General features: G+C 44.1%; 1 protein-coding gene across 2 annotated transcripts in view; it reads left to right on the forward strand.

The window, feature by feature from the left end:
- The first annotated feature begins 8,497 nt into the window (after positions 1-8,497).
- Positions 8,498-24,499, forward strand: part of SLC12A2 (solute carrier family 12 member 2) — a 53,373-nt gene continuing 37,371 nt past the window's right edge. Inside the window, exon 1 of one of the 2 annotated variants that reach the window (XM_083576584.1) lies at positions 8,498-10,138. In XM_083576584.1, coding sequence (XP_083432710.1) covers positions 9,479-10,138 — 660 coding nt within the window. In that variant the 5' untranslated portion in view covers positions 8,498-9,478. The remainder of the gene's footprint in view (positions 10,139-24,499) is intronic. The other variant, XM_083576585.1, reaches the window with a different exon arrangement.

A 24,499-nucleotide genomic window follows, 5' to 3' on the forward strand; every position in this document is an offset into this window, starting at 1 on the left:
TGTACATAAGCAATAATTAATACAACCAAGATATAGACACACCTAGCTTTATAATAATTGTATACAGTTACCCACCCACCTACCCTGTGACAAGCAGACAAGTCCTATATCTTCAGTATGACATAAGATAATCAGATAAATCAGAAAACACCAGTCATTTCCTTAAACCATTCATTAGACACCACACCTACAGTTCTAAAGTGGTTATTCAAAATTATAGTGTACAGGTCTTCCAGTTCTTTGCCATTTCCTCTCTACAAAATATTAACTGCATAAATTTAGGCTAAATCATGTCTTGCTTCCACCATTCTCCTGGCCATTATATAGGTGTTGTAAATTTTATAATTCATTGTTTTACTGTCTCATGTTGCAGCAGAGGTAAGACTTCTATGCTGCTTAATGACAGCAGCAGGAATTCTGCATTTCTTTGCTTTCCTGATATTTACCTTCTCCTAATTGCATCACTTATGTGGCGTTAATAGCATCCCTGCTACTAAATTTTATGGTTTTACAAAGGACTGGTATAAATGACACCATTTTGAGATAATACATTATCTCATTAATCCATTATCTGTATTAAGTATTATTCCGCATAGAAACAGGCTATCAGTTGAGACATTCTTTACACCATAGTCTCTCATTCTTATCACAAATACTCTCTAGCTAGGTTGTCTAGTGATGCTGAATTTCTCCTCAATCAGCAGGCAAGCAATTACTAAAGCACAAGGTTATCCAGCAATTCCCTTCCCTATGCCAAGGATGTCTCCAATGTCTATTCACAAGCCCCTTCTTAATGGTAAGGAAAACCTTCCTGATTGCAGGTCCAGCCAAGATTACTGCTTTCCTTCTTGAGGGTTTAGAAATAAATTCTTCTTTACTTGTCCCTTATTTAATCAACTTTAGTTTGGGGTGGTGGGAGATGTTGAATTTCCTGTTTCTTCCAAAAGAGCATATTAAAGGAAACAAGGAGGTGGGGGATAACAGAAAGGCCACTGAATCTTGTTGTGAGCATTCCCTTGTTGCGAGTGCTTTTTGGCAACTTTTTGCCCAAACCTGAAGTGGCACCCATAAAAGCTGCCACGTGAAACTCTGGCTATATGTGCAGTTCACGCACATTCACATGTGTCTCTTTGCTGGATCGTGGCCAAACGCTCTGGGAACTATCCAACTAAGTCCTACTTAAAAGGATACCCTATGAAATCAGTAGATCAAATCTGAGCTTGACTAATGTTGGATATCACCCTCTGGCTTTACTGCAAAGCAGTTCCTAACTCTGAATAAAGTTATTTAGTGTATCTCTTGGGCAGGAGAAGATAAGACTGCTTTATATTTCAGACCCTATAAAGTAATATGTTCCACCTTCTACAATTCTCCATTGTTCCATTCCCATTTATATTTATATTACATGTCATTACTTGTGTTATTCTTTATTTACACGATGAAATCCATAATTTATTACCATAAAATATCAGCAGTGCTCTATTATGAAAAGTATTTAATATACAGTTTCAGTTAGATACATTATGCATCAAAATATTATGACTAATTGTTATGGACTATTTTTATGTACAGCTAATTGAATGCTCAATTTCACTTTCAGGGATACTTTCTCCAACACAATGTGCCTGATTACACATAGCATGAAGATAGTAACTTGATCACCCTGCAGTGTTAAGAGCTAAATCTTACTAAAACTAAAACAACAGCATAACGGTTTGGGCTATTGTGCTGAAAGATAATGGGAGTGGTTGGGAGGTCATGATGGCAGAAAGGATTTGGGGCACATTCTCAGTTTCTATAAGGGAGCATAGCTGTGCAAGAATCAGCCAAACAACTCCGATGTTAGAAACAGGGATAGAAAAGCTATCTGCCGCATGGCTGCTGGAACCGAGGTTATGAGCACTTAAAGAGAATGGCTAGTCATCTCCCCCTCAGTTTAGCAGCACTTTCTATTATTATTATTATTAATTATTTTAACACATGAACTAATACACAATTCACACCAGTGACACAGTGTTAACGCCACATTTTTAATAGCAATTCTTAATTAGACACCACAAACATAAATGAGGCACAGCCCCTGCAATAGTGGCCTAAACCACAAGTCATTTGAATAAGTAATATTTACAAATACCTCGTGTGTGTGTGTGTGTTATATAAAATACTGTGCTAGATTTCAACTTACATGTTTGGGGTGGGGAGGGGAGGCAAAGTAGCACTTAAGAGTTGGAAGGCAGTAGCCAGCGATCTTACTTTAAAGTTGGTTCTCCTCCTGCGCCCTCCATGGCAATTTTAATCTTGAATCTCAAGTCTCTGTGCATGGCACCAAGATTTCTCAAATCAGACAATTCCTACTTGCAAAGTGCGCCTGGCTGATTTTGAGCGCTGACTGAGACTTGCTGCTTTTGGAGTGGCAATAATTATTTGAATTATGATACCCCAGGCAGCAGCCTAGTCCTTATGTATGATTGAACCTTACTGTCTACATTAAAACCTAAACCAGGAAGGGGAGACCTCAGGCGTAGGGGCCAAATGCAGCCCTCCATAACTCTCTGTCTGGTCCCTGGGATTCTCCCTAGGCGTCACACACCCCTAGGCTTTACACCCTCCTTGAATGAATCATAGAGAGTTGGAAGGGACCTAAGGGTCATCTAGTCCAACCCCCTGCAATGAAGGAATCTCAGCAAAAACATCCATGTCAGATGGCCATATAACCTCTGTTTAAAAACCTCCAAGGAAGGAGAGTTCACCACCTCTCGTGGGAGTCTGTTCCACACTCCCGAACAGCTCTTACTGTCAGAAGGTTTTCCCGAACGTTTAGTCAGAATCTCCTTTCTTGTAAATTGAAATCATTGCTCATAGAATTGTAGAGTTGGAAGTGACCAGGAGGGTCATTTAGTCCAACCGCCTGCAATGCAGGAATCTTTCCCCCCAACATGGGACTCAAACCCACAACCCCGAGATTAAGAGTCTCACATTGAATGCTTTTGTGTGTGTCATCAAACTGTGACAATGCCTCTCGCTTGCCTGGATGGAGGAAGGAAAAGTGTGGAGTACATTTGGGCAGAAACATCTGGCGTTGTGTAGCTGGAATGCAATCTACTGTACAGAGGTAAGAGTCCTATCCACTGTTCTGCTCATTCTGCATGACCACATCCGCTTTCGCCTCTGGCCCTGCCCATCCCTGGCCTGCGGGCCACAGCAGATTGCTCACCAGAGACTAGGGCTGCCAGGCTGAAAAAAGATCCCCATGTATTACCAAGCTTTATTTGGTAATGGAGTTGGAGAAAGCTACTGAAAAGCTTTGACATGAGAATAACTACTAATAGAATAATATATGTGATTGTTATTTATATTACCTGGCTGAATAATTACCAGATGAATAATTAACTCAAGCCAGTTTGTCCACGACATAAAAAAAAATGTGCAGCAACCCATGAAGCCAGAACAATATATGCAAACACCCACGGCAGCACGGCACGTGCTAACAAATGCAGAGGCATGTCACACAAAACTGTGCTGCTAATAATAATAATGATAATGATAATAATAATAATAATAATTTATTATTTGTACCCCGCCCATCTGGCTGGGTATCCCCAGCCACTCTGGGAAGCTTCCACAAAGACAAAAAATACACTAAGATGTCACACATTAAAAACTTCCTTGAACAGGGCTGCCTTCAGATGTCTTCTGAATGTCAGGTAGTTGTTTATCTCTTTGACATCTGATGGGAGGGCATTCCACAGGGCGGGCGCCACTACCGAGAAGGCCCTCTGCCTGGTTCCCTGTAGCTTTGCTTCTCACAATGAGGGAACCGCCAGAAGGCCCTCAGCGCTGGACCTCAGCGTCTGGGCAGAACGATGGGGGTGGAGATATGCAACACCACATCACATGCAAACACAAAGGAAACCCCAGGAGCATGCAACGGGCAAAGAAACGATATGAAAGCATGCAGCAAGACATCTCCTTGCTCTGGGGATGGCCATTTTAATTTGGGGAAACAAGCTCCACCTCAGAAGCTGCAGTCTGCCAAACTAGACACGGTTTCCACAACTTCAATCAAATGGCTTGTTTTAAACGGGAAGTCTGAAATGCCACACAAAATAACAGGTCTTCATAAAGCAAGCTGAAGGGACACCCTTGTAAACTCCTTTAAACGCTGACCGAATCTGAACCACCAACAGGACAAAGCATAAGATATGCTAGGGTGGGTAGGCGAGACACAAAAATGTATCTCTGTTCAACTTTTTAACTATTTCCTCAAACTTTTTAGATTTAAGTTAACCCTGTTCTTCTTTCAATAACTTTTTATAGGTTGCCCATTTCCCCTCCATGTTCTTTTTCTTTACCAAGATGGCCTCTAATGGCGAGAGCCACCACGGTGTTTTAGGTTCCAAGAGGCTTTTATATCTTTCCCATACCTTGTATAATGGTTTTCAGATTATATGATTTAAGAATCTTCTGTGGACTTTTACCTTATTATAACATAGATATGAGTGCCAACTGTAACGGTTGTCCCATCCTTCAAGATCAAGTATATCTGTATAATTTAGTACCATCCATTCTTTAATCCAGCACAGACATGCGGCTTCAAAGTACAACTTGAGGTTTGGCATGGCAAAACCACCCCTTTCCTTTACCTTCATTAGTAATTTATACATGTACCTCTGTTCAACTTTTTAACTATTAATCATCTTTCTGGAGAACTTATTTTGAAAAACGATCGTCAGATCATGCCCTTTACAAAACAGATTCTTCCCATGCTGAATTTCCTGTCTTTAATGGCTTGCTCTGCAGGTGCTACTAAGCCAAACAACAGTTTAGTGCGCTTCTGGAGAGCAGACTGCAGCTTTGCTCCCACCCCCGCCAGTCCTGTTGCTGCAAGCTAAGTCATGGTTTGGCTTAGCATGTCCCCATCTGTCCCAGGGATTGTTGTTGTTGTTGTCTGTCTCCCCCAGACAAACCAACAATCCTTGGTTACAGCTCGTGGTGTCTGAAACAAGACAAAGCACAAGTTCAGACAACAAACCATAGCTTGCTCACAGCAATGCGGTAGCAGGACCAAAGAAAGGAACATGCACACTCTTACATTTGCACCGGGTAATAGTACAATAAATAGGATTTTAATGCTTTATCGTAGACAGTCATACCTTGGTTTTTGAACAGCTTAGTTCTCGAACGTTTTGGCTCCCTAACATCGCAAACCCGGAAGTGAATATTCCAGGTTGTGCACTATTTTTGGAAGCTGAACGTCCAATGGGGCTTCCGATTGGCTGCAGGAGTTTCCTGCAGCCAACCGGAAGCTGCGCTTTGGTTTCTGAATGTTTTGGAAGTCAAATGGACTTCTGGAGTGGATTCCATTCGGCTTCCAAGGTACGACTATATACCAATGGTGAACACAGGGGATGACACCACCCCAAAATAAGGGAGTGTTTACACATGCTTGTGGGACTCTTTATGGTAGATATGATTGGCAGAAATATAAATATAATGTTTTAGGCAGTCAGTATCTTCCCCCCCCCCATCTGGCTATCAATGTTTCTTAATTTTTTAACTTCTCAACTTCCTCTGGCTGTTCAAATTCTGTTTTGACATGATAATTTGTTTTAGTTATTTTACCTGTTTCGACTGTTATTGTAAACTGCTGCAAGGGCCGGAAGGCAGTGTGGAAATGTGCTTGTGAATCAATATTTAAATCTGTGAATGAAAATGTTTTTAAAAAACGAAACATACAGAGCATTGACGTGCCAGCTGAGAAAAATAAAACTGGGGGGCTGGAAGTTGGGGGATTAGCTACTCAAAGTCCTAAGAAATAGGTAGGGAAACTCCCAGTTCTGATCAGCCCCAGCCACATAGCCAATGGTCAGGGATCATGAAAATTGTAGTTCTCAGCATTTATTTGGACAGACATGCTTGGCATCTCTGCCCTAGCAACTTATGGTAAGAACCTTAGAGGGAAATATTATTACCAATGTGGAGATACATGCTGCAGGTATAAATAATTCTCTTCTGTGCAATATGCAGGGATATTTCAGTTGAAAGGGGAAAATCCACATTTCCCCTTTCCCATTCTGCAGGCCACTATGTGCTTTACAACACATAGGCTGGCAGCCATAGCACTGTAGGAAAGCTGGGAAACACTGGGTAGAGGAAGTAAAAAGGCATGGTTTTTTTCCCCTTCCCCTCTTGAACACCCCCCCCCGGGGCCTAAATAAGGCCACAAGACTCCAGTTCTAGCCTAACTTGAACCCAGAACAGAGATACTCCTATTACGGGCTAGAACGACTCTGCAACACGTTGCTGTAGTTCCCGGTTGTAATAACAAAATACTGAAATGGCCATCAACTTTAACTGCAAAACTGCTTTCATTAGTCTATAATTTAAGCCATTAGCGCAGCATATGCTTTTTCTGAAAGAACAAGCTCCAGAATTTTAGGATGGAATAGGCTGTTCAGTTCCCTTGAACATAGTAGTGGCTGCTAAGCTTAAAAATAGAATTGTCATTCATTTTTAACCACTTTTATATTTTCAGTGACCTAGCCTCATGGCTTAATCCCCATTGATTTCAAAGGGAACTCGGTGCAATTTAGTCCGGATTCAGCCAAATATTTAAAAATGCACTCATTGTAGCACACTGGGAAATGGCAACAGCAAGGGTAGTCACATCAAATAAGGCAGGCAGGCAATGTAAAAAGAGAATTTCAAGTTCATATCATGAGTTCACTTTTTCAATGACTTTAGTAAGCTGAATCAGACTTGTGTATGACCTAAAGTTGGCAACTCACCAAGCTGCAAATAATTTTAAAATAGGATGAAACAAGACATGGTGACTCACAATCTAGATGAATTTCAGATCATACATAATGAGAGTTCTGAGTGCCAAAATCAATGGAATAAAACAACTCATGAAAACAGAAATGAAGATAATATGAACTAGGGGGAAATGTGAAGTTTTGTATGGTTTTCTGGATTTCACATGCTGCTGTTTTTCAACAATTAAGCACATGTTTATTAGGTTTGTGGATTTGTAAACAACATCCTGGCATGGAAGATTCCCGTGCCACCATTAAACCTTAGGATGTACATACTTTTGAACTCACAATGGCACTGCCAGCATCCAGATCATATATATTAGAGAAGAAGGGAATGGGCATGAGGTCATAAAGCTTGCAGAGACAATGCACTTTAAATAAGCACACTGGAGCCTTAGTTAAATAAATAAGAATCCCTGCATAGACATGCTCTAAAATTGAAAGGGTGGAATGGGATAGGAGTCAGAATTGAACCTAAGGAAATAGACAAATGAAAACCAACATGAGAAACGGACCTAAATATAGACATTATATATAAAGTGGCAAAGTCTTCTGGTAAGCTCATACAGCCAAGAAAAGACCTCTAGCCTTTTCCTGAAGGAGCAAATTTTGCTGTAGGCCAAATTGTGTGCCTTCAGGGAGCATTTTCCACATCCTCTTGTCTGCCAAGCAATCCCTGCACATTGTAGGGATTCTAGGTCATGTTCTATGATGCACTCTCAGTACAAAGGCGGCACTGCCCAGGCCTGTTTGACTACACCGCTGCCCTGTCTGGGAATTCACCCTAAAAACAGATCCAACTATCCAGTGGCTGTTTTACTGCTGGGTGATGATCAGTAGCAAAAGGCAGGCTATTTGGCTGATGAGAATTACAAGTGCTGATGCTCTTTCATTTGTTTTGGCGAAAAATAGTATCTGCCTTGTTCAGAGTGTCTGGGGCAACCCAGCCAGATAAGGGGGTGCAAATAAAATTATTATTATTATCATTATTAATCCAACTCACATTTACTTTGAGGTTTTCTACATTCAACTGGTATATACATTCTATGAAATAAGTAAATCTCAAAGTGGTCAATGGGCCTTAAATTGAGGATAGCAGCCTTGTAGAATTATTATTATCATTATTAATCCAACTCACATTTACTTTGAGGTTTTCTACATTCAACTGGTATATAAATTCTAGGGAATATGTAAATCTCAAAATGGTCAATGGCCTTAAGTTGAGGATAGCAGCCTCGTAGAGTAATTATTATTGTTGTTGTTATTAACTTGACTTGTGTAACTAAGCGGAATATAAATACCTTAAATAAACTTTTTTTGTTTGAGAATTTCAGAACGCAGGTATAATTTTAAATAGATCCAAAGCGTAAACCTTCTAAACCAACTTTTCTCTGCAACCACGTCGGCTGCCATTTGGGCTCGCTGCAACGTGAGAACCCCTTGCCGGGCAGCGCAACACAGCACTTGCAAGACTCCACCGCAGCCGGATGCTACGCGCGCTTCCTCGACACACGAACCCGCCCTGCTCCGCTCAAGGCGAACGCGACTGCAGCCGCCGCCGCCGCCGCCTTCACATCTCCTCGCGAGATTTTGGGCGGCCTTTCCCCGCGCGCTAAAGGGAAACCCTCCCGGGTCCGAAAAACTCTCATAGCCTCTCATTGCGCGGCGAGAGTCCCCAGACGCCGCCCCAGTCAACCTCCGGCGCGGCGGGCCTCGCGTTGTAAACCCTAGAGCTCGAAGGGGACCCGCGGGTCATCTAGTCCAACCCCCTGCAATGCAGTGAGGCGGCGGCCGCCGCTGCTGCAGTGCGAAAGGCAGGCGGCGCCTCCCCTCGTCCTCCGAGCGGCGGCGCCTGTCAGTGACAGCCGGGGAGAAGAGCGCGCGGTCCCGGCAGCCTCGAGGCGGCCGCCGGCGGCTCCTTTAAAAGCCGAGTTCCCCCACCACCGCCCTCAGAGCCGCGAGGCGATTGGCTGAGCGCGGCCCGCTCTTTCCTCTCGCGCGGCGGCCGAGGGGCCCGTTGGTGTCGCCTGGCGGCTGGGCTGCGCCTCGGAGCACCTCTGAGGAGGAGGAGGCGACACCCGCCCGCCTCCACACGGAGCGCCCCCGCGCTCGTCCCTTCACTGCGCGAACCTGCGTGTGGGAAACGAGGGCGGCGGCGGCGGCGCCCCCTCCCGCCTTTCCCCCTCAGCGGCCGCCCGTTTTCGAGGCTTGTGACGTCGGCGGCTCCCTCAGGCAGCGGCTGGCGGGCGGGCGGGAGGGAGGAGTCGTGAGGGGACGGCGGCGGCGGCGGCGCTGGCGCTTCTTCTTCTTCCCGGAAGGCTGCGGCGAGGCTGTGTGGAAGCCTCGGCTTGAGGGGCCGCATCTTGGCGGGGGAAGCGTGAGGCAGGCGGGAGCCGCTGCCGGCCAAGAGCATCACCGGCCTCATCATCACCTGGCGCGGAGGGCGGCGCGCGGGCGGGGAGGGGCCGCGGGGCGGTTGCCTCGCCGAGGAGGCGCGGCGTGTGGCGTTGCCTCCGGAGTGCGGCATATAGTGTCGCCCAGCAGCGGCGCGGCGCCGCTCGGTAGTTTAAAGCGCCCTCGGGAGTAGCAGCAGAACCAGCAGCCTTCCAAGCCGCTCCTCGCCCGGCTCCGCGTGAGGAGGAGCAGCAGCCGCAGCAGCAGCCATGAAAGGGAAGCAGCAGCCGCCTCACACGCCGCCTCCGCCGCCCAGCGCCGGCTCTCCTGTGCCGAAAGACGACGCCGACGAAGCGCCTCGCTTCCCGGCCAGCGACGGGGATACCAGCGGAACGGGCGCCCCTGCGGAGCCCGGCAGCGCGCCGGCTCCCGCCTCGGCTGCCGGCGACGGGCTGGCTCTCCGACCGCTGGGTCCGACGCCGAGCCAGAGCCGCTTCCAGGTGGACCTGGTGACCGAGAATGCGGGGCGAGCGGCCGCCGTGGGGGAAGAAGAGGCGACGGCGGCCCCCAAACCCCCCGGGGACGGGAAAGGCGGCGAGGAAGCCAAAGGCCGGTTCCGGGTGAACTTCGTGGACCCTTCGGCCGGCGACGACAGCTCGGGGGAGCCCGGCGGCGACGGCTGCAACGTGAGCTTCCAGAACGGGGGCGACACGGTGCTGAGCGAGGGGAGCCTGCATTCCGGCGGCGGCTCCGGGGGCCACCATCACTACTACTACGACACCCACACCAACACCTACTACCTGCGCACCTTCGGACACAACACCATCGACGCCGTGCCCAGGATAGACTATTACCGCCACACGGCCTCCGGACTCGGGGAGAAGCTCATCCGGCCCAGCCTGGCGGAGCTGCACGACGAGCTGGACAAGGTGAGAGGGATGCGCAGCCAGCGGGCGAGCTCCATGCGCGGCTGCGCTTGGCAGAGGATCGCGGGGCAGGCGCAAGAGGGGTGGGAGCAGGAGGGTGTCTTGCAGAAACGCCGAAAGCAGGTCTTGCAAGCCTGGGTTGCGGCGCCGTGCAGAACTGCAGAGGCATCCTCCTTTTCTTCTTTGGCGATCCTTCGTAGCCGAGTAAGATTGTCTTCCATAAACACGGTTTTGACAGTGAGCAGAGGCATCATCACTTTCAGGAGTCGTAGATGCGACAGCAACCCGCGGGCTAACTTAATCCCCGTGTCTAAAAGATCTTTGACAGGCGGGTTTCGGTCTATGCCAGCCTTCGGTTCATGAGATGTTGTTGGACTACAGTTCCCATCATCCCCAGCCAGCATAGCCAGTGGTCGGGGAGGATGGGAGCTGTAGTGAAAGAGCATGTGGGGGCAAGAAACCGCCTTGCTCTTTACCAGTTTGCTATTTTGTTATGCTACACACACTGGAGTTGCAGCTGCTGCGATTAGGCACACGTGCTTTATTTTTATATTTCTTTAAAGCAAGAGACGTCTGGTAGACTTTGCTATGCATGGGTAAAGGGGCTACGTACAGGCTGATTCAATACTCTGGTGTTGGTATAGACTAGATAACCCCCCCATGGGCTGCCAAAACTAGCTGAGCTTAAGTAAGGAGTGCTAACCTTATGTCATTGTCCTTCGTTAATTCTTTGCACATGAACTTGGCCTTCTCAGGTACACGTGGAAAATACTGTACTTTATCTAATTCTTCCATCTGCTTTTTGTATGTGTTGTCTGCTGTCCCAAGTGCACATGGGAGCATGAAACAACATGCGCTTATATATCTACAAAAGTAACTGGAGCAAATGAAAAAACATGGCAAACTACTTGCTGTTAATTTCCTAAGCGGTGATAACACCAACAAAGATGAGTATTTACCTCTTGTGAACGCCATCCCTCTTTCCTTCCTGTTTATTTTCAGCAGAAGTTTCTTGCACGGGGTCAGCTGGGGAGAACGTGAAGCAAGCCCCAACTAGGGATCAGTCAAAGGTCACCTTGAGATAGGCCAAAGGAAATTAATTTGTCTCTGCTTTTATAAACATAGCATCTGGGTACCACCATCACCCCTTATCTAAGTACTGGAATTATTCAGTGACACAAACTGTTTGCCATATTGCATAGATTAGGCTTAAAATAATTCAACTTTATTTTTTGTTCTCTTGTAAAGGCACTTGTTTACATCATGCTTCTCTTTATGGGCTGCTGCATTCTGCATACACTTGCATGTGTGATTGCCTCCTCGGTATCCTCAGGAATGATTTCAGCTTCTTTTTAACTGTCTTCATCCGTTTAGTATTAGTGCTTTATTAACTGTTCCTAGAATCCTAATGCTTCCTGTGGTGTTCACAACCTGGTTTTTAAAAGTAGGGACCAGGCTTTGTTTTAAAGGGCATTTGTTACTGATTCTCACACAAGACAACTGAAGGTGCCATGTTAATTTCCTGACTTTTAATAGTAGATCAGAATTAAATACCCTCTTCATTTTTTTTGTCATGCTGTGGGAAAAGGTAACTTAACATGAGAAACTTTTTTTTAAAGTTTTCTTAAGTGTGAAATACATTTATTAGGAAATCCAGCAATTTTGTTTTTGTTTTGATTTCTTCAGACCTATGTCCTTTAGATAGAAAACATCCCAATTTTCTCACATGGTAGAAATGGTTAGTACATTTTAAAGAAGCATCTTACATAAATAAATAAATAAACATTTGAATATAATTAACTAAATCCCTATCACATGTTTCATTTTAAATGGTACATCTGTTATGTACTACATATACCTATACCTACCTGCAGGTACATGGTGACAACACTCTTTAAAATGGGACTTCTATTTCTTAAAGAGGCATACATACCTTCATCTGTCACTTATCTGCAAGATGTTTCCTATATTATGATGAAAATCCCACAAAGAGAAGATTAGGATATTTTTAACCCCAGTAATGTGTTCACTTTTCCCAGTAGAGTAAGTTGCATATTCAAATGTTCTGTTGGAAACCTTCACTGACTAATAGGATGAATTATAAACATATGAAAACATGCTAAAGTATGGCTTCAACCATTCACTACCTGACTTGACCACTTATTGAAAATTTTAAACAACAATAATTTAAAGATGGGAAGATGTTTCTGATACATCCAATTCACTCCTTTAAATTTCAGTGAATAAACAATAGTGCAGTAACTTAGCAATATATTGTAAATACCAGGTATTTACTCCTGACTGTTTACAATATGTTGTATGTTTAGTGTATGTAGATTAAAAAAAAAAAGAATTGAAATGTTTTTTAAAAATTTGGATGGCTTGTTTAAAACCAGTTTAAAATGCTGCATGCTGCAAGACCTAGCAGCTGCCTCAGTTGTGTTTTCAGTAGTGATTGAAGTACCTGAAAACCATATTCAACCTGGCATATGGCCCCATGGTTAGTAGGTAACCATTGACTAGGTTGTGAAGAATGAAAAGAATTAGTGTTGTGTGTAAGTAGAAGAGTCTTTGCAAAGCACAACGAGGCAGGACCCTTAGCAAATACAGTGGTACCTCGGGTTACATACGCTTCAGGTTACATACGCTTCAGGTTACAGACTCCGCTAACCCAGAAATAGTACCTCGGGTTAAGAACTTTGCTTCAGGATGAGAACAGAAATTGTGCTCCGGCGGCGCGGCAGTAGTGGAAGGCCCCATTAGCTAAAGTGGTGCTTCAGGTTAAGAACAGTTTCAAGTTACCGTAAGTACGGACCTCCGGAACAAATTAAGTACTTAACCCGAGGTAGCACTGTACATCCTTTCACAACTTTGAGGAAGTTCAGAAATGTAGGTTCATTTTTTTTAAAAAAAGAATACTTGTGCATCTTGTGTACTGCTGAAAGATTATACTCACACTGGCAGGTTACCTTTTCAAGCTGCTAAAATTATAGTACAGGGGTAGTCAACCTTTTTATACCTATCACACTCTAATGCATCTTTCTTGATGGTGAAATTTGCTTACCACCCACCAGTGCTCGATGGAAGGAGGATTCAGCTTGTGCCATAGAACCCCCTACCACCCACTTAGAATCCTGAAATGCCCACTAGTGGGCGGTAGGGACCAGGTTGACAACCCCTGTTATAGCATACCTTAAGTATAGTTGGTGGTCAGTTTGTATCTAACCCACAAACACCCTGTGATGACTCTGAAAACTGGCAAATGAAGTATTTGCAAAAGGAAGCTGCATGGCACATGTTGGAGACCTCTTGAGGCAATAGCCATTGTAACCTTTCCCATTGTGGCCTGGTTCACCTGTGACAGTAAATCGGGGTCAAAACAAATGATGGCTTACTGGGAGCTGGTGCACCAACCCCCTCCCTGCTTTTGCCACACCCAGAGGAAACCAGGGATAGGTGTAAACTAGGTCTTGTGGATTATTTCTCTCCAAACCAGCCATGAAAACAAGCCAAGAACTCCAGGAGGAAGGGGATGGGTTTTAGCTGAGTAGCGTGCACCAGCGCACTTGCTTGTTCTGTGACTTACTCTTATATGTGAACCAGGCTAGTCTTTGCTTCCTTTTCCATCATTTCAAGGGGTGGAAGGTGAGCAAGAAGTTATAGCAATCCTGAGGAGCCACTAACTATATGTGCCAGTGTAATTTTGGTAGTTTGGAATAACTTGGGGGCTTTCATGAAAACAAAGAAATACTAGTAACCTTGGCCTGTACCTATGCATTCCTTCCATAGGGGCATAGTTCATTTTTATCTCAATTTTCTAATATGGGAATAAAGTGCCTTACCTTCATTAAAATGGAGCAGTAGTAAGACACCAGAAAGTAAAACATTAATTCACAGTGCTGATGAAAGAGGCTGGCTTGACTCATCACAATGATAGTGTCATCCATGATATGCGTGGGAAAATTTATATTTTACAAAAAAATAATAAAAAAAACAATTGCTTTTTAATGTGGAAAATTTTCTGTTTTATAAGTTCATTAATAACAGTGAATGGATGTCAACTGCAAATAACTATTAGACATGTTTGACAGTTCAAGTATTTTACCCTTTGTTGACCAACAAACAAGCATGCTAAATTAGATCTCTCTCTCTCTCTCTCTCTCTCTCTCTCTCTCTCTCTCTCACACACACACACACACACACACACACACACACATATATATAATTCCCTGCAAATTATTGGAACTTGCATTGGAAGTGCAATGTTATGTTATGACTGCTGTTCACTGCTATGTTGAACACTTAACCATCTAGGACAGGAAGGAGTTTTTGCCTCCCCCCACTCTTGTCCCATATTGCACCCTATTTAATTGCTTCAATTGAATTCAGTGGGAAACACTGAGAACTGATCCCACTTCTAATGTGTTTAACCCTGCTAGAATCTTATCCGTACCTTTTAAAGCAGCGAAAAGTAGTGTAGGGAATGTGCCTGCCCAATCTAGAAAGGACCAACAGCACATTCCTACCATGGTTAGAAGAGATGCTGCAGCTCAGTGAATGATTGCTGTGCCTTCAGTTGTCAAGAGGGGAGGGACTGAGCTCAGTGGCAGAATGGCAAGCTTTGCTTGTAGAAGTTCCTAAGTTCAATCAGTTGTGTAGGACTGGGAAAGATCCCTGGTGCCAGTCAATGTGTAGATAATACTGAGGGTATATGGACCAATGGTCTGATTGTGAATGTGGCAGATTTTAATTTTCTTATTCTGGTAATGCTTTGCCTACCATTCCCAGCTCTTGCAGGTGAGGACAAAGATGCTGGATGACTGCAAATTAAGAGGCACAATTTGACACTTTGGCTGCTCACCTGGGGGTAACTGCTTCTTAGTGAATATATCGCAAACTGCATGGCTGCCATAATGGTGCAAATGGGGCTTTATGTAGTTCCATAGTTAATTCCAATCAACTTGTGCAATCATAGTTGGGCTGAATGTTGATAGTAATATTCAGTACATATAATATAGCTTGTAATGCTAGAACATGGTAGAAGTAATTTCACTGTTCAGCTAGAGACATAAAAGGCAATTATGTCAAGTTGTGGTATGAGACCAATATTTCATTAGTATTGTCTGCTGTCTCTGAGTCTCTTGAGGCTGCAGCCCAGTATGCACTGGCATGGAAGTAAGTCCCATTGAATTCTGGTGGCCTTACCACTGGGTAGGCATGTGTAGGATTGAGCTGGGCATGTAAATGCCTTCAAAAGCATTTTCAATAAATTGCTTGAGAGAGAGGCATATTTAACTGCATGATAAACAGCCAAACTATATAATTCTGTGGATCTTATCTAATGATGGCCTTTTCAGGGGACAAGCAGCCAGATTGGGAGCAATGTTTACTTTACTTTCCCCCACTATTTATTCGTTTTAGCTTTTAATGTTTATGACTGTGAGATCTCCTTGACCTTAAGATTCAAATCTTGTAGTAAGAATCTTTGGGCCATGGGGGTCATTTTCAAATAAACTTCTCTACTGGTTTTAAGGCGCTGTGTTCTTGTGGCACGCGAGATGGTAGAAGAGGATAGATCATAGAATCATAGAGTTGGAAGAGACCACAAGGGCCATCGAGTCCAACTCCCTGCCAAGCAGGAAACACCATCAGAGCACTCCTGACATATGGTTGTCAAGCCTCTGCTTAAAGACCTCCAAAGAAGGAGACTCCACCACACTCCTTGGCAGCAAATTCCACTGTCAAACAGCTCTTACTGTCAGGAAGTTCTTCCTAATGTTTAGGTGGAATCTTCTTTCTTGTAGTTTGGATCCATTGCTCCGTGTCCGCTTCTCTGGAGCAGCAGAAAACAACCTTTCTCCCTCCTCTAAGTGACATCCTTTTATATATTTCAACATGGCTATCATATCACCTCTTAACCTCCTCTTCTCCAGGCTAAACATGCCCAGCTCCCTTAGCCGTTCCTCATAAGGCATCGTTTCCAGGCCTTTGACCATTTTGTTTGCCCTCCTCTGGACACGTTCCAGTTTGTCAGTGTCCTTCTTGAACTGTGGTGCCCAGAACTGGACACAGTACTCCAGGTGAGGTCTGACCAGAGCAGAATACAGTGGCACTATTACTTCCCTTGATCTAGATGCTATACTCCTATTGATGCAGCCCAGAATTGCATTGGCTTTTTTAGCTGCCGCGTCACACTGTTGGCTCATGTCAAGTTTGTGCTCAACCAAGACTCCTAGATCCTTTTCACATGTAGTGCTCTCAAGCCAGGTGTCATCCATCTTGTATTTGTGCCTCTCATTTTTTTTTGCCCAAGTGCAATACTTTACATTTCTCCCTGTTAAAATTCATCTTGTTTGTTTTGGCCCAGTTCTCTAATCTGTCAAGGTCATTTTGAAGTGTGATCCTGTCCTCTGGGGTGTTAGCCACCCCTCCCAGTTTGGTGTCATCTGCAAATTTGATCAGGATGCCCTTGAGTCCATCATCCAAGTCGTTGATAAAGATGTTGAATCTGTGGCACCCCACTAGTCACTCTTCTCCAGGATGAAGAGGAACCATTGATGAGCACCCTTTGGGTTCGGTCAGTCAGCCAGTTACAAATCCACTGAGTAGTAGCATAGTCAAGACCGCATTTTACCAGCTTCTTTACAAGAATGTCATGGGGCACCTTGTCAAATGCCTTGCTGAAATCAAGGTAGGCTACATCCACTGCGTTCCCTTCATCTACCAGGCTTGTAATTCTGTCAAAAAACGAGATCAGGTTAGTCTGACATGACTTATATTTCAGAAATCCATGCTGACTATTGGTGATCACAGCATTCCTTTCTAGGTGCTCACAGACTGTTTGCTTAATGATCTGCTCCAGAATCTTCCCTGGTATTGATGTCAGACTGACTGGGCGGTAATTATTTGGGTCCTCTCTTTCCCCATTTTTGAAAATAGGGACAACATTTGCCCTCCTCCAGTCTGCCGGGACTTCGCCTGTTCTCCAGGAATTCTCAAAGATGACTGCCAGTGGTTCTGAGATCACATCTGCCAGTTCTTTTAATACTCTTGGATGCAGTTCATCTGGCCCTGGAGACTTGAATACATCTAGACTAGTCAAGTATTCTTGTACTATCTCCTTAGTTATTCTGGGCTGTGTTTCCTCTGCTGAATCATTTGCTCCAAATTCTTCAGGTTGGGCATTGTTTTCTTTATCGGAGAAGACTGAGGCAAAGAAGGCATTGAGGAGTTCAGCCCTTTCTGTGTCCCCTGTTTGCATTTCGCCATCTTCTCCTCTGAGTGACCCCACTGTTTCTTTGTTCTTCCTTTTGCTACAAACATACCCATAAAAGCCTTTTTTGTTGCTTTTAACCTCTCTAGCAAGCCTGAGTTCATTCTGTGCTTTAGCTTTTCTGACTTTGTGTATACACGTGCTGGCTATTTGTTTGAATTCCTCTTTGGTGGTTTCCCCCCTTTTCCATTTTTTGTACACATCCTTTTTTAATCTTAACTCAGTTAAAAGTTCTTTAGATAGCCGGCCTGGCTTCTTTAGGCACCTTCCATGTTTCCGTCTCATTGGTATTGCCTGAAGTTGTGCTTTTACTATCTCCCTCTTAACAAACTCCCAGCCATCATGAACTCCCTTTCCTTTTAGTATTACTGTCCATGGGATCTCACCCAGCACTTCCCTAAGTTTTATGAAGTCGGCTTTCTTAAAGTCAAGAAATTGAGTCCTAGTATGCTTGGCTGCTCCTTTCCGCTGTATAGTAAACTTCAGAAGAGCATGATCACTCGCGCCTAATGATCCTTCCACTTCTACCCCACTAACCAGGTCATCAACATTGGTTAGGACCAGATCTAAAATGGCTGTTCCTCTTGTTGCTTCTCCCACTTTCTGGACAATGAAGTTGTCTGCAAGGCCAGTGAGGAATCTGTTTGACCTTATGCTCTTGGCTGAGTTTGATATCCAACAAATATCCGGGTAATTGAAGTCCCCCATTACTACTATCTCCCTTCCTTTTGCATGCTTGGCCATCTGTTCCAGGAAGGCATCATCTATGTCCTCCGTTTGGCTTGGGGATCTATAGTAAACTCCCACAATGAGGTCACTGTTATTCTTCTCTCCCTTAATTTTGACCCAAATGCTCTCACTTTGGCTTTGAGGTTCTAAATCTTGGATCTCTTCACAGGTATACACATCTCTGACATATAACGCCACTCCTCCTCCTTTCTTGTCTGGTCTGTTTCTCTGAAATAGATTGTATCCCTCCATTATTACATTCCAATCGTGGGACTTACCGCACCAGCTTTCAGTGATTCCTATTATGTCATATTTAGTTTGCTGTACCAAGAGCTCAAGCTCATCTTGTTTATTTCCCATGCTTTGCGCATTAGTGTACAGATATTGAAGTCCATTAATCATTCCCCCGTGTCTCTTATTTAAGGATTTTTTCCTCCCACCACTAGGTCTGCGTGCTGTTTGCTCCATTCGGTCTATGACATTTGGATGATCATCTTCATCAATTGATAGACTCCTACCTTCAGGAGCACTGTCTCCTCTTTTATTGATATAAAAATGAATTGCTGGGTGAAGTTGTCTGATATTTTTGAAATTTATTCATAACCTATGTGATGAGACAGAGGAGGTGGTCAATAGTGCTGCCAAAAAAATCCAACTTGGGAATGGAGATTTACTCCCCAGGCACAGTTTGGAATTACCAGCTCTGAATGAATAGAATTGGTTTTATGAGTAGCTTATTCCCATGTCTGAAAATTATTTATTTGTATAGAGGATACGTACCATATTGTAGGTTTTCTGTATTGGTGTGTTTGAAGTAATGCTTTGAATGAAAAGTTTGGAAAACACAATAAAACATCAAATAAAAAATGAACCTTGATATGGGTAAAAGTAGCCATTAGGATCCTTTAAACTTTCATTCTGTTGAGACATTCACAGGCTGTCTCCCAGTGTATTCTTGAGTGGTGTTTGTAGAGCAGGTGTATGGCAACAATCCTTGTGTAAAGAAGATCCTGGATGTATCTTCAAATTTGTACAATGTGGGTGTTTAAGCACAATAGACTTTTCAAAAGCACTGCAATAGATGCTCCTAAAGCAGCTAGGTCATAAAACAAATGGAGTAAAACAATCACAAAGGTGGCAAATTCCAACCACGCTCATAGGAATTTATTTGTGTTCTCTTTAGTTATATGATTCTCTTCACTTCCCACCCCGCACCTCTTATCATATTAAATGACTTTGAATGGTGTGTTGTGTGTAAGTGTAACTGGCTGTTTAACCCTTTCCTTCATTGCTGTTTTGTCTGCTCAGAGTAACCCCTCCTTTCAGATACTTTTCATCACATGCTGCTTTTTCTTCCTCAGCTGATTTACATGATAAAAGAGAAGATTAGGGTGGAGGTGGAAAGTGGAATAATAGGAACAACATGAAATCTGTCCTTCTGTCTGGGAATGCAGAGAAAAACTTTCAGTTTGAGGATGGGAGAAAAATGTTTGATCTGCACTTAGGGCAAATGTTGTCATGATAACCTGGCTGAGAAGAGAAAGCTTGGCCTGCAGAACTACGTGCAAATGAGGAGGTGTTGAGGATTAATGCAAGGTCAAGAACTGAAATATTAACTTGATGGCTCATAAAGTCTTACAACTGACTGCAAAGTTTTCCAGTAACTAATGACCGAGAATTAACAAGTGGGAAATCTGTTTAAGGGGCTATACTACTACAGTGGTGCCTCGCAAGATGAAATTAATTCGTTCCGCGAGTTTTTTCGTCTAGCGAATTTTTCGTCTTGCGAAGCACGGATTCCCATAGGAATGCATTGAAAATCAATTAATGCGTTCCTATGGTCAAAAAAAGTCCAAACAAAGCCAAATTTGGTACAAAAAGAGTTTATTAAGTGCTCTTTAAAGTCACACATACTGTAAAGAGCATTTCAAAAATTGAAGGAACAATAATTTAAGTTTCTAAACATGACAGAAAAACATTTAAAAATCACCAAAGTGTACAGTACATTTTCTAAGACTCTGGGGGACAACTCAAAGAAGGTTCCTCTTCCACTCTTTGCTTCTTGCTGAAGAACCTGTCCATGGTCTGCTGCTTCATCCGCCTTTTCAGCACCTCCCTGAAAGACGACACGACCCTCGTATCAAAAGTGTTCGCAAGGTCATGTGCCAGGTCCTTGTCAGGGTGGTGCCGCTGTGCAAAAGCCTGCACATCTTTCCACTTCAGGCAAATGTCCCTCAGTTCTTTGGAGGACAGCCGTTCCTCAGTTGCTTCCTCCTCTTCCAGCGAGGCCTGCTCCTGCGCAGCCTCTGCCTGCAGTTCGACCAGCTCCTGGGTGGTCAGCTCGTGGTCGTGTTCCTCCACCAGCTCGCTGACGTCCTCCTCTGTGACCTCCAGGCCCATGGTCCTCCCCAAGGAAACAATGTCTGCACCACTGTTGACTCTGGTGCATCAGAGTCACTTGGTGCCACACAGTCCGGCCGCAGGCTGTGCCAAGCGCAATTCAAATTTCTCTGGCTGATCCCGTTCCAGGCCGTGGTGATCATCTTCAAGCAGGTGACGATGTCGAAGTGGTCCTTCCAGAATTCCCGCAGGGTGATGTTGGTGCAATCAGTCACCTTGAAGCATCGCCTGGAAAGCTCCTTGGTGTAGAGTTTTTTGAAATTGGCGATGAGCTGCTGATCCATCGGCTGGAGCAGTGGCGTGGTGTTAGGCGGCAGGAACATGATGCTGATGAAGCTGAACTCCAACAAGTCCTCCTCAAGGCCTTTAGGATGAGCAGGAGCATTGTCCATCAGAAGCAAAGCCTTCAGCGGCAGGTCGTTGTCCAGCAGGTACTGTTTGACAGCAGGGCCAAAAGCAAGATTGACCCAGTCCACAAACAGCACACGTGTGACCCAAGCCTTTACTGTTGGATCGCCACATGACACTCAGCTGCTCCTTGTCGACCTTGTGTTTCTTGAAGGCCTGTGGGTTCTCCGAGTGGTACACCAGCAGGGGCTTGATCTTCAGGTCGCCGCTTGCGTTGGCACAGAAGAGCAGGGTCAGACGGTCCTTCATGGGCTTGTGGCCAGGCAACTTGGCCTCCTCCTGAGTGATGAAAGTCCTTTTGGGCATCCTCTTCCAAAACAGCCCGGTCTCGTCACAGTTGAAGACCTGCTGTGGAACGTAGCCCTCCGTCTTCACAACCTCCAGGAACTCCACTGCAAAGTCTTCAGCCGCAGGAACATCAGAACTGGCAGCCTCTCCATGCCTGACCACGCTGTGGATTCCAGATCTTGTCTTGAACCGGTCAAACCAGCCTCTGCTTGCCTTGAAGACTTCTGGCTCGCCTGAGGTTCCTGGCTGTTGCCGGACGAGGTCTGCGTGCAAGGCCTTGGCCTTCTCACAAATGACGGCCTCAGTCACTGTGTCCCCTGCACGCTGCTTCTCTTCTAACCAGATGAGCAGCAACTTCTCCACCTCCTCCAGAACAGCTGGGCGGTTCTTCACGATCCTGGTGACTCCCTTGGCTGCATCAGTTGCAAGGATCTTCTCCCTCATCTTCAGGATGGTCCCGATGGTCGATGGATTCCTCCCGTACTCCCTGGCGAGGTCTGTCACACGCATTCCACCGTCGTGCTTCCTGATGATCTCCTTCTTCATTTCCAGCGTAACCTTCTCCTTCTTCCTCTCGCCGGCCTCTGCAGCAGCAGTCTTCTTGGGTCCCATCTCCTACCTTCGCAAACCAAAAAAATAATAATAATAAAAAAAAAATCAGTGCTTCACATCCAAAAAATTCAAAAGCGCCAAACCTCCTAGAAAACCCACAAGCTTCCAGATTCTTGCAAACCCCTCCTCAACTATTCCCCCAGCCACCCACCACACAGAAATTCAAACCCAGAAATCTTTTTTTTTTAACAACAGCAGAGTGGCCCAATGGTCACAAAAAATCATAAAAATGCAGGAAAAAAACCCCACAAGCTTCCAGATTCTTGCAAACCCCTCCCCACCTATTCCCCCAGCCACCCACCACACAGAAATTCAAACCCAGAAATCTTTTTTTTTAACAACAGCAGAGTGGCCCAATGGTCACAAAAAATCATAAAAATGCAGAAAAAACACACAAGCTTCCAGATTCTTGCAAACCCCTCCCCGACACCAAGTCCTTGAATTCCAAACACCCCAACCCAAAATCCAAAAACCCCCCAAAAAGTTTTAAAAGTTTAACTTACCAAATGGCTGCAAAAGAAGTTTTGGAAAAGCTTCAAAAATCACCCAAGTCTTCAAAAACCTCAAAAAAGGCTACCACACCGCGTGCTATGAGTTGCTCCTCGGAAGTCAAGTCGCAACTGCACCTCTTCAAGCAATGCACCCTGGGTATTAACAGTTTTACGAAAAAGGAAACAAACTTGCAAGACATTTTCGTCTTGCGAAGCAAGCCCATAGGGAAATTCGCCTTGCGAAGCAACTCAAAAAACGAAAAACTCTTTCGTCTTGCGAGTTTTTCGTTTTACGAGGCATTCGTCTTGCGAGGTACCACTGTAAACAAATTATAGCTAATGAAGCCCCGAGTACAGTAAACCTGTATCAGCACAGTTTGATTTGTCAAGCTGCTTGCTCGGAGGAAAGTCTGTAAAAGTACTATTCTTGGGTGAGATAGAGTTCAAGTTTGAACTAGAACTTGGGGTGGGGGGTGGGAATCTAGTGCTATAAATTAGAACAAGAGCCCTTTCTACACCTGTGGCTAAAAGTGTGAACAGAACTTAACAACTCTTTCAGAAATAAATATATTCCAGTGTGATTGACCATGATCCTTGGAAACTGACTTATGCCCAGGATACTTCTTAAGGAGCTTTTTCAAAGGTCCTGAGTGCTGGATAGCTCAATTGGTGGATGAACTTATCTGCAGCTTTTTCTCTCACAGTACTATACTTAGCAGCCTTTTGTTCCTGGTGGCAGGAGATCCATCAGTAGACTTGAATTTTCTGTCTGTTTTCCTGTATTCAATGGGGCTCTAACCATTGTGTGGCAGCAGAGAAGATTCCATTGTGGTGCTTACTTGACTTTATATTAGAAATACTCGTGCATAGAAGAGCTGCATTTAGAGGAACAGAACTTGGATGTAACTACTCATCCTCTTATCTCTTTGTCTTAACTAATGACCAGTCAAACAGCATTTTATGTTCAATGCATGCATTCTTACAATACTCTAAATTAGTCAAAAATTATTACTATTATAGGACAGGTATGGAGGAGGCTAAGTGATAGGAGCCTCTGCAACTTAACTCACTTAGCCACTATTTTGGGCCACCTCTTACATGTCACCAGCACAGCAATATGTTTTGATTCACTATGTTTATATTATGTATAAATAGGACAGAAAAGTAAGTGGTTGCATTTAGTAATTTTAACACTTAAGGTTTTTTTATGTCACTTGATCTGTGGGAGGCAACCCTCCCCTCCATCTCCCCCCAAAAAGAGTACTCTGGCAGTAAATAACACGAAGAACCTGCTAAAAAAATTCTGAACATATAATAACCAAGAAAAATATCCCATTTACAAGATAATAATGCAGAAACTAGGGGCGGTATTAAATTAAATTTTACTCAGAGTAGGCCGATTAAAAATAATGGCTCTAACCTTAAGTAAAACATAGTTGAATGCCAACCATTGTCAGTAATACATCATACAAGGTAATGTATGTTGTGAAATCTTGACATTTGTCACACCGCCACATATGTGCATAATGCCTCAGTGTTTTCATTCGGAGTACTGTCCTATTGAAAGGTATCCACTTACTTCAGTATTCTATGTATTTATATTTATATAGGTAACACATACATAATGCAGTGTTGTCTTTTATTCATGTAACAATAATACTATGCTGATTTTATAGTTGATAATTCTTTTACTATGTCTATATAATTGTTCCATGAAAGTCTGATACTTGGGTCAGGGTACTGTGCATGATTGTACATCAGTTACAACAAGAATTTTTTTTTTATGTTAACATATCAACAGGACTAAATTACAACACAATCCTATGCATATCTAGTTTCACAAAATGGCAAGCCATGGGTTTTTCCCCCTCAGACCATGAGTTGACCATGAGTTGCCCTGTAGATGATCAACAAACTGTGATTTGTTTTGTTTTCTGGTTGCTCTTGCACCATGCCTTTGTAGTTTGGTAAGCATCTGTGGTGGAGGGGTAAAAAAAATCATGGTTTAGGAAAGATGTTGGATTCACAAAGAAGAGCAAGCCATAGCTGTTTTTCCTTTTTTTGAAACCCAAGCGTAGTAAGCCAACAACAAACCATGGTTAATCTCCTGGTAGAGTTTACTTAGAGCACTAAGTCATGGTTTACTAAACAATGGTTTAGTGT

This window comes from Podarcis filfolensis (assembly GCF_964270895.1).
Source record: "Podarcis filfolensis genome assembly, chromosome: 11".
Taxonomy (NCBI): Eukaryota; Metazoa; Chordata; class Lepidosauria; order Squamata; family Lacertidae; genus Podarcis; species Podarcis filfolensis.